Source organism: Prunus avium, chromosome 3, assembly GCF_965620075.1.
Source record: "Prunus avium chromosome 3, drPruAviu1.hap1.1, whole genome shotgun sequence".
In the NCBI taxonomy this organism is placed as follows: domain Eukaryota; kingdom Viridiplantae; phylum Streptophyta; class Magnoliopsida; order Rosales; family Rosaceae; genus Prunus; species Prunus avium.
The window spans coordinates 27,968,513-27,979,176 of NC_142286.1; the positions used below are offsets into that span (position 1 = coordinate 27,968,513).

Sequence of the window (10,664 nt, forward strand, 5' to 3'; positions counted from 1 at the left end):
ATGCCTACTTTACATACATGTCCTTCAAGAATCAGCAAGAATAAACTTGTTTTATGTCATCTCTCTCTCTCTCTCCATCTGTTTTTGCTTCCCCTCATCAGTCCTCATAAAACCCAGTTTGCTCCTTGGCATTTTGATATCTTCTTTGGCAAGAACTTTGCTTTTGCTAAGATGGTTTTGCAAGTGCTTTACTTGGTTTTCCTTCTATGCAACTCTCTTGCATTTATAAGTTGTGTAAACGAAGAAGGATTGGCTCTACTTTCATTCAAAGAATCCTTAACACACTACCCTGAAGGCTCTCTGAGTAACTGGAACTCTTCAGACCAAACCCCATGTTCATGGACTGGAGTCACATGCAGACAAGACAAAGTTGTATCTCTCAGCATTCCAAGCAGAAATCTTTCTGGGATTTTCTCTCGTGCTCTTGGAAACCTCTCTGCAATCCGCCATCTGAATCTCCGGAGCAATGAGCTCTTTGGAAGCTTGCCATATGAGCTTTTCAATGCAAAAGAGCTGCAGAGCTTGGTGCTATCAGGAAATTCATTATCTGGTTCGGTTCCAGCTGAGATAGGGAAGCTCAGTTACCTGCAAACATTAGATCTTTCACAAAATTCATTCAATGGTTCAATACCTTCATCTATAGTTCAATGCAAGAGACTAAAGATGCTTGTTTTCGGTGAAAACCATTTCTCTGGTTCCCTTCCAGATAGTATAGGAACCAGTTTGGTTAGTCTTCAAAAGCTCAATATTTCCTTCAATAATCTCAGCGGTTCAATCCCTGAGGACATGAGCAACTTGTCAAGTTTAAGAGCAACCCTTGATATGTCTCACAACTTCTTCAACGGTTCGATTCCAGCAAGCCTAGGAGCCCTGCCTGAGACAGTTTATATTGATCTCAGTTACAACAATCTCAGTGGACCTATTCCACAGAATGGTGCTCTGATCAATTTAGGTCCAACAGCTTTTGTAGGAAACCCTTTGCTCTGTGGACTCCCATCGAAGATTTCATGTCCTTCTAGCAGTCCAGGCTCAAATTCTCAGTCCTTGTTTGACAACCAGCCCCAAAATACATGTCGAAGCTCTGGTATGAATGGGAAACACAGCAACTCAAGCTCAGGTATCTTTGTGATTACTGTCATTGCAGGGGTCATGATTGGAATCTGCATTGCTGGGCTGTTGTTCTCAAACTGGTACAAGAAGGTTTGTGCTTGTAAAGTAAGTGAACATTTTGTTGGATGCAACTTTGAGCAGAAATTTATGGCCAGAAAAGACTTTTCTTGCTTTGCAAAAGATGGCTTGGAGACCCTATCAGAGAATTTGGAGCACTACCATTTTGTGCAAGTGGACCTACAGGTGAACTTAGATCTTGAGAAACTGTTGAAAGCATCTGCTTTTCTTCTGGGTAAAAGTGGAATTGGGATTGTGTATAAAGTTGTTCTTGAAGATGGAAGAACCCTAGCAGTGAGAAGATTGGGAGATGGAGGTTCCCAAAGGTTCAGGGAATTTCAAACTGCAATTGAAGCAATTGGAAAGATCAGACATCAAAACATTGTGACTCTTTTAGCATATTGCTGGTCTGTTGATGAGAAACTGCTCATATATGATTATATCCCTAATGGTGACCTTGCTTCTGCAATTCATGGTAACCTTCCCCAACCTCTACCAACAAAATTAAATTTCAGACACTTTAAACTGATCTTTCTGCTTGTTAATACATATTTTATTTTGGGTAATTTTCCATTTACTACGGTAAAGTTTACCAACTTTTAGATTTTGATACATCAAATTTTTTTCGTCTCAGTCACATACACAAAGTTGATTTTCTTAAACCATGAGATGTGGTGTGGTGGTAGCTCACCTCATTCCTTAACCATGAGGTTGGGGGTTCGATCCCCGCCCATGGGAATGGAGAGCATTTTGTGGCCAGCCGTTTACCTCCATTGGGAGAGCTCCCGCGGCGAAAGGGATTAGTCACTACTGTCGGCGGTGTATACCCTTGGGTCTCACCTATAAAAAAAAAAAAGTTGATTTTCTTACCAATTTCATACATGCCGTCGATATTTCTATTACCAAGTCTGTTAACTGCTGACGTGGCAACAAATGTGCCACGTAAATTCACTCATATGATACCATGTGGTCCACATATACCCCAAATGCAAAGTGTTTTAATTTTTTTTCTTCAATTTTTGAATTTGTAGAGAGAGAGAGAATCTGGATGGTTCTCGGGTGGGGCTGGGGGTGGATCTCGGGTGGAGATGAGGGTGGTTGTATGGTGGCAATGGGGTTGGGGGTGTGGGTTCAATGGGGGCCACGGGGGAGAGAGAGCAAGGAGAGAGGGAGAGAGAGAGATAAGAGATAAGAGAGAGCGGGAGAGAGGGATTTTTATTTTTTTTTGTAATTTTTAATTTTTAATTAATTAATTAATTAATTAATGTTTATTTATTTAATAATATATGCGAACCACATGGCATCATATGAGTGAGTCTACGTGGCACATTTGTTGCCACATCAACAGTTAACAGACTTGTTAAGAAAGACTGACGACATGCATGAAGCTGGTAAGAAAATCAACTTTGTGTATGCGACTGAGACGATAAAAATTTGATGTATCAAACTCTAAAAGTCAGTAAACTTTACCATAGTAAAGTGATATATGACTTCACATTAAGCATCGAACTCTATAATTTTCTTTTCTAATTTGTCTTGAGCTTTTTACCTTTTTTTTTCAACACACTAAGCATCTGATATATGACTTCACTAGGCAAATCTGGAATGGTATCCTTCACACCTCTTTCTTGGCCTGTTCGTCTCAGAATCATCAAAGGCTTGGCAAAAGGTTTGGCTTATATTCATGAATTCAGTCCCAGAAAATATGTCCATGGAAACTTAAGGCCTAGCAACATACTGCTTGGACAAAACATGGAACCCCATATCTCCGATTTCGGATTAGGTCGCCTTGCTAATTTAACTGAAGAATCCTCCTCCTCTTCATCATTTCAACTTGAACAAATCATGACTGAAACACCACCTCAGAATTCTCCATACGTGCAAAGGGTAGCAAGCTCACTAGCTGCAGCAGGGGCTTTTTATAAAGCTCCGGAAGCCTCTAAAGTTACCAAGCCATCACAGAAATGGGATGTTTACTCATTTGGGGTAATTATACTGGAGATGATTTCTGCAAAGATGCCCTTCAAAAGAATTGGTTCTTTGGAAATGGATTTGATTCAATGGTTTCAGCTCAGCATCGATGAAAGGAAGCCGCTCGTTGATCTGTTAGACCCTTTCCTAGCTCCTGATGTAGACATGGAAGAGGAGATTGTTGCAGTACTGAAAATGGCTCTTGCTTGTGCTCATAAAGCCCCTGAAAGGAGACCTTCTATGAGATTTGTCTGTGACAATTTGGCCAGGTTGGCCTAATCCACTTACTGAGAACTAGTGCAAGTTCAGAAACAAATAAAAAGGAACTGATCATGTTCATGAGTTATATAGCACAACAGATAAGGCAACTGTACATATTTCTGCCCCGTAAGAACTCTGCTGCCTAGTTTTTCTTATTTTGTTCAATTAATCAATGATTTGTTTTCTTGCATTCTATTCTCTTAAAATTGTATGTCATAATAACATCAACAATTAGCGGCTCCTGAACCTAGTTTATGCAGCAGCCAAAATCACTGCATCACCCCATCTTCAGAAGTAAAGCACCAACAATTGACAGTCAAACTCATTGGCTTGACTGCCAACGACTAATGTAAGAACATATAGGACATGCCTAAGTTACATTTGAATGATTTGATACACGTTCAAAGTAACTGGTAAGACACAAAGAAAGGACACCGAGCAAAGAAAAACACCTTAAGAAAAAACTGCATGGCTGTTTCATCTTCCTGAAGCATATGTCTTCATGCTCTGGTGTCTCAGATTAAGATAAAAGATAAAATTGCAGAGATATTAGGAAGAAGAGAATACCAAATTTAGCATGGAACAGAGGAAGGTGAATGTCGTTCCCATGTGAAAAAGGGGGTGACTTAGTTCCTGAAGCCAGAGCATCATACTCTGCTCTCCATCAAAGGGGCTCAAAAAAACCACAACATTGATGATCACTGCCACAGGCCACCGATCAGGAATTATCATTAGGATAACCATTATCTCAATTTTCGGTCCTAATTCATGACAAGTTTACAGCTTTTAAAAAGAACTTACGTTAAAGTGAATTAACTATATCAAGAAATAATAGATCAATATTCCTATCCCCAACGTTGCATTTCAGAAGTACACCAGAGACCCTACTTAAAGCATCAGTTAATTTATTCACAGCAGAAAAAAGACTGCACAGATACAGACACAATAGATCAATACCCCTATCCCCAAGATTGAAAAGAGGCGACACATAAATATAAACATGCATACTTGCAACAAATGACACAAACAATTACATTTCATATATTTGAGACAGAAAGTTAAGTCCTTCAGCAAATCTATTTGCTGCACACACGAATTCATTAGGTTGAGATACTAGCACATCGGCACTTTAAAAGAGTTAAATAAATCCTCTTACATTAGATTGAACTTATGCATCACTCTTCTGTGACTTCTAGTATATACTTAAATACATATACTATCAAATTACAGCATAGAACAGACAACAACTAAAAGGTGGGAAAAAAGAATAAAAAGAAGATTCAAGTTCTTTGTTACTACAACAAACGAATAACACATTCACATGGCAAAATGAGAGCCAACAAAGAAAGTTGGAGTTACCACAAAACATCTCACAAAATCGTTCCTTCTAGAAAGTATAACTATTGTGAGTCCAAGTTCCCAGTCTGTTGTTTACGGTTGTCTATATGAAACTTGGTCAAGGCTTCCGATAAATGTATTGTATCTTTGGTCATGCTTTGGTAAGCCAATGACGGTGCTGAAGGCTGAGATTTGTATATCAGGTCACGTGCAGGGTCATTATCAGGCTGATTACTGTATTTAGGAGATTCCCTGGAATCAATAGCAATAGTTTCATGCTGCATTTCAGAAACACCTGATGGTTGTTGCTGATTTCCATCATATGGAACATGGATAGGTGGCACTCCTCCATGATGTGGCATTTCTGAATGGACTGGTCTGTACACTCGTGAAGCAAAATCAGATGAAACACCAGCTTTAATAGGTTCGTTCTGAGTTGCTTGGGGAGGGATACAGGAAGCATTTGGATACAACGGGGGATGACCATGAGCTATAGGGAATGAGCTACCGTGCATTGGAAAATTGTAAGGTTGAGCTGGTGCAGCAGGCAAGATGTATATCGGGTACGGCTGATTGGGCTGATAGTGTAAGTGTTGCTGCTGCTGCTGATGCAGTTGCGGATGGTACAATGGGTAGTATGGTGAAACTGGCAACATCCCAACAGGATTCTGGGGTATGTAATGGGTACCTACTTGAACAAATTGTAGTCTCGGTTGCTGAAGCTGATCCAGTTGTGGAGTCACTGGATAATATCCAGACCCCTGAACTGTTTTCCGGACCTGGATCCCAGAAAAATTAGGATCACTAAGTTTAATATCTGATTCAGGATAGTTATAAGAAACCCTGTTCTCCATTGAAGCAACATTAATCACTGCATCAGTGTGCGAAAGAGAAATGCCATTTCCAGCTCCAACACAATGTTCACTGCCACATACAAAACCAAATACCCAATTCAAACATCTAACATTACTGCTCTAAAAATGCAATTTAGGAAATCTAGAAAAGGTAGTCAATTTCTAATATCTAGAACCTTAATGTCAAACATCCTCCTCAAAACTGAGCCTAATAACAGTTTCTAGCAGGAATGAACAAAGAAGCTGAAAAACGAAAAAAAATGGAAAGTTGATTAAGAAACAGAGAAAGTATATAGCAGAGCAAGTACCGTGCAATGGACTCCCCAGTAGCCACTTTGACCTTATTGTCCAGCAATGTACCAGCCATAACATCCTCATCTCGAGCTCTAACAGAGGGCAAATTAGACAAAGAAGCTGAAGATGAAGTAGACCCAAAAGACGAGCTAGTCTCCAACACAATGGACTCTGCAGCCACAGACCCACCACCACCAACCCCAGAGCTCAAAAATTGCCTACTACCACCACCACTCAAACACTCGCTCTGACTCTGACTCTCTGCCTCAAAACCCACCAACCCATTACTCCTCATCCCCTTCTGCATCACAATCTTAGCACTCTCCAGCGCATCAATGAACCAAGACTCAGTCTTTGGGTGCTGAATGGCCTTACACTGATGATGGGTCTTGGCGAAAAACACAAACAATCTGATCCGAGAGGCGGAATTGGAGAGGCGGCGAAGCTCGTCGAGGAAGATGAGAAGGTCGTCGTCGGTGGAGAGAGAGACTAAGGAGAGGAGGTCGTGGCGGGGAAGTTGGTATTTGAGAAACAGAGGTGCGGGGAGAGAGAGAGTGGCTGCGAGGTGAGATGTGAGAGAAGAGAGAGTTGAGGCGGTGGTGGGGTCGATTGAGAGTATGCGAGTGTCGCCACCGATGTAGCAGAGGGACTTGGAGCGTGGGTTGGGGACTATGTGGCCGCCATAGCTGCACATTATGCGAAGCCTTGGTTTGGTGGGTGAGGTGGTTGGTGGCGGAGGCGAAGCTGAAGTCTCCATATTTTTGTGTTGCAGAGAGATCTGTGGGTTTCTAGTAAAAAGAGAAGGCGACTTTCGGTGTTTGTGTTAAGCTGAGATTTGAGGCTTTAAGTAAGAGTTTTAGCAAAAAGAGAAAGAGAGAGAGAAAAAAGAAAAGGAAAGCTTGTGTCTTTGCTTTGTTGGCATTACAGGTGTCCGGGACGTGCATGTGGAGAGCCACGTCATTGAGCTTTTAGATTACAAGTAGGACAACTCGACAAGCAAGTATCAACCACCAAACAAGGATTCAAAGGAATGTTGTTAATAGTCTCCGGTAAAAGTTGTACTGTTCTTTACTTTTATTTTTATTTTTATTTTTATATTTTAACTGTTTTGTGTAAGATGGGTAAATTTTTAGACCCGAAAACAAATTAGGGTGCAACTAACCATGGTGTTATCGTCAATATATCGATATTATCCCGATATTATGGGGAGATAACTTCAACATTTTTATGAATGATTTGGGCAATATATCGAGATATTATCGATAATATCCCGATACGAAATACAAAAAATACATGAATTTTTTTGAAAAGCCTCCCCTGTTGCACATAGAGGGATTCGAACCCCTCCCATTTTACTCCTTCAACACCTTAACCACCATATCACTTATGTTTTTGTGAAAATATGCTAAAATATTTATATATATACATGGTTTTGTTTTGAATTCTTTTTGCAAGAAACAAATTTTCACATGAGATGAGTAGTAACTATGGTTATACTCATAACCAACCATTTCCCTACCCTTCATATCTCATTCCTGTTGGGATGGAATCAAGCGACTCATGGAAAGAATCCGAGACTCAATCTTCAAATGATTTTGCTTATGGACAACGTCAACCAATCTCGGATCCATATAGGTGGCATGTTAACAATTACATGCAAAACTATTTTGGGGATTTATCATTTGATGACTACTCTTCAAAATATACTTACTCTACATATAGAGATGATGAAGATAGTGAAAATTTTGAATCTCATAGGAACTCTATGTGTTACTAAGTCACTCATGTATCTTACCATACAATGTATAAAGTGTAAAATATTGTAGTAATTCAATATATATAAATGATTATGGTGTGTTTAATCTTCTTTCATTAATTACTATATATTTTCTACACTTACAGTGTTTGCCAGCTCGCTATATAATCAACTTAAATCCATCATGCAATTCATTTTCTTCCAATTTTTTGTGATAAACTAATAGATAATTGACTAAATAAACATCCTGCAAAGTTTCAATAAAAATTTCCAAGTTTTTCTTACAATTTCCTTGGTTTTTATTCAATTTTTACCGATATCGATAATATCCCGATATTTCCGTGTTTTTGGACTTCCGATATTTCCGATACCAACGATATTCTAGACCTTGCTTATGGGCGATTGGGTTAGGGTTCATAACTGTTACTGTTCACGTGATTTCTTCTCGTTTTTAGGGAATTTGTCAACCAATTTATTCGATTTCATCTTGTTATCAATTTATCAGTGTGAGAGGAAGAAGCTACATATATGCAATTCCCAAACCACTTTGTTGACGAAATTCGCAATGAATTGTGGCTCATTCCACCTCATGTTAGATTAGTGTTAAAGGAAGAAGCTACATGGGCAACGAAAAAACTATAGATATTAAGTTATATACTCATTCTTAGCAGTAGTGATATAGATAAACCCTATACCATTTAATTTCTAAAAACAAACCCAAAAAATAAAAGTTGACCCTATTAAATTACTTTGATGCCTTATTGAGTGTTTTGAGTTTTTTTTAATGAGGTTTTGGGATTGGGCTTGTTTTAAGAAATTGATGGCAGTTTTGTAATTTATAGAAAGTTCGAAGCCTTCTTGTTATGTTGTAAATGGGTTTTGGGTGTGTTTCTAAAGTCCATTTCATGTGAGATTTTTTTTGTTTTGTTTTTATAATTTGAGCTCATATATTGGATGACAGGACCCCACCCAAATTTCACTTTGGAATCTAAGCCGAACCTTGTGCATGTCCGACACCTGGCAGGTGCTGGGCACACTTGATTAAATTGCCATTCTAACTAAAACTACAAAATTTCTTTAGGGTTTTGACTTCTGCCGAAAATTCGGCAGAGTCTCCCTTATAAAAAGCTCGTTTCCCAAACTTTTTCACCTGTACACAAGCAACTCAAATATCCACAACGTTCAACATGCACAATATAAGGGCATATAACTAGCAAAAGCTCCAATGTTAAGAGATCTTTACTTAAGAAGCCATGAAAGGTTCTCATAAAAGCCATGGAAGGCTCACACAAGCAAACCTTTAGTTGGGTAGTATTACATGTAGAGCCACATTATCAAATAAACCTGTATAATTATAAACCTCTATGCAAGAGAGCATCTATATATCAATGCATAGTGACCCGAAAGATGGCTTAGTTTTGGTTAATTTGGAGTAATGATTCATGAAGTTATCATAGAGTTACAAGTTAGTCTATTAACTCAACTTTTAGTTTATGTGTGAATTAAGTAGTTCAAATCACATTAGTTAAAGACTAATTTGGACCAATAGTCTCGGAACTATTCCATGAGTTAGTCCTCAACTTGTTTTTTTAGCTACTTTAATCGTTAAAAATAAAAATAAAAAAACACATACATTGTGACCTCTTGAGCTCCACCATCTTAAGCTCCTCAAGTTAAGCCATTGCAAACATTCATACCTTCTTCGCTGTAAACGCCTATCTTATCCTTTTAGTTCTTACCTCAATTATAAGCTCGTTGAAATCGCCGCGCGCAAGCCCTATTGGGCCACCCATACCTAGCAAGCTAACAAACACCACAAATCTATAATCTCCTATCCTTCCCAAGCTTGAAACCCATCCTATCCCTCACTCCCCCACTAATTTCTCCTCCCCATGAGTTGGGAGGGCTCATGAGGTGTGACGGTAGAGAAATCTTTTTTTTTTTTTTTAATTCAAAGTTTTTCACTTTATTTAATATATATATATATATTTGGAGTATAAGTGATAGTCTAAATTATAAGGGAGGAGGATTTCTCACACGGATCCCGAGTCTCTACATTTAGTGACTGTGCATTGACCCACATTTCGCAAGATCTGAACCGTTCTAACAATTTGACGACTCTTGATATGGAGAAATTATAGAATAGTACGGTATCACCACGTCAGCGGGTGATACTTCCATTTAGAATTTGCCACGTGTATTTTTTAAAAGAAAATTTATACTTTTTTTTCAGCTAGACATTGGGTTCCAATTTTACCCTTCATAAAAATTAAAAGAGAAAAAAAACTGTGTCACAGAGCCTCCCACCTCTGTCTAGTTCGCAGCCCCCTCAGCCGCGTCGCCCCTCCCAACTCCGTCCAGTTCACAGTCCCCCTCTGCAGCGCCCTCCCTCCCTATTTTTATTCCTTTCCCCAATCCTTCAATCTCCTCATCTAGGTTGTCTTCATCTCCCTCAAAAACTCTAGATCCAAGTTCTCTTTATCCAACTTTGCTCTCAATCCCGCATGGCCTTGACAAGAGATGATCCAATGAACGCCAACTATTAAATAAAGTGATTCAGAGAGAGAGAGAGAGAGAGAGAGAGAGAGAGAGAGATATGGAGGAAAAGAAGGGGAGGGGGCGGCAGCAATGGGGTATAGGACTGCAGACCTTGGCTGCAGTCGTCTTCTTTCTTTTTTTGTTTTAATCTTATTCAAAAGGGTAAAATTGAAACCTAATGTCTAGCTGGAAAATAATTTAATTAGTGGAGGGTTCAAAAGACACATGTCAATATATGAGTGGAAGTATCACCCGCTGACATGGTGATACCGTACCATTCTATAATTTCTCCTTGATATGACACACCAATTTTTAACTTTTGACATGTATCTATTTAATTAGCTCCAACTTAACACAGTTAAGTTTAAAAGAATTATTAAAGAAAATTAAAACAAAACATTAAAGAAAAAAAATTAAAAACATAACATCCATCTTACTTACCCGACCTCATGACTGCCATCCTATCCCACCCTTGATTCCGCTCC

The 10,664-nt window shown here is 39.0% G+C and overlaps 2 protein-coding genes across 5 annotated transcripts; one reads left to right on the forward strand and one right to left on the reverse strand.

The window, feature by feature from the left end:
- Window positions 1-3,589, forward strand: LOC110774401 (receptor protein kinase-like protein ZAR1). The gene is made up of 2 exons (XM_021978930.2): window positions 1-1,642; window positions 2,762-3,589. The coding sequence occupies exons 1-2, from the start codon at window positions 1-3 to the stop codon at window positions 3,415-3,417; spliced, it is 2,298 nt and encodes a 765-aa protein (XP_021834622.1). The 3' UTR covers window positions 3,418-3,589.
- Window positions 98-6,734, reverse strand: LOC110774402 (Octicosapeptide/Phox/Bem1p family protein). Of its 4 annotated transcripts, none has more exons than XR_015834593.1 (5): window positions 5,900-6,734; window positions 4,759-5,661; window positions 3,967-4,100; window positions 2,717-3,361; window positions 98-1,510 (listed from the first exon to the last, which is right to left on the reverse strand). XR_015834593.1 is itself a non-coding variant. In XM_021978931.2 (2 exons), exons 1-2 carry the CDS (start codon window positions 6,640-6,642, stop codon window positions 4,800-4,802), a joined length of 1,605 nt encoding a protein of 534 aa, XP_021834623.1. In that variant the 5' UTR covers window positions 6,643-6,734; the 3' UTR covers window positions 4,528-4,799. The 4 variants fall into 4 exon arrangements, 1 of the variants encoding a protein (XP_021834623.1); XR_015834594.1 differs by having other exon boundaries at window positions 3,852-4,100; XR_015834595.1 differs by lacking the exon at window positions 3,967-4,100.
- Window positions 6,735-10,664: the final 3,930 nt, after the last annotated feature.

Coding starts and splice junctions, on each gene's coding strand:
- LOC110774401 (XM_021978930.2), top strand. CDS start 1: ATGCCTACTTTACATACATGTCCTTCAAGAATCAGCAAGAATAAACTT. Junction 1,643..2,761: donor CCTTGCTTCTGCAATTCATG/GTAACCTTCCCC, acceptor TGACTTCACTAG/GCAAATCTGGAATGGTATCC.
- LOC110774402 (XM_021978931.2), bottom strand. CDS start 6,642: ATGGAGACTTCAGCTTCGCCTCCGCCACCAACCACCTCACCCACCAAA. Junction 5,662..5,899: donor ACTGGGGAGTCCATTGCACG/GTACTTGCTCTG, acceptor TGTATGTGGCAG/TGAACATTGTGTTGGAGCTG.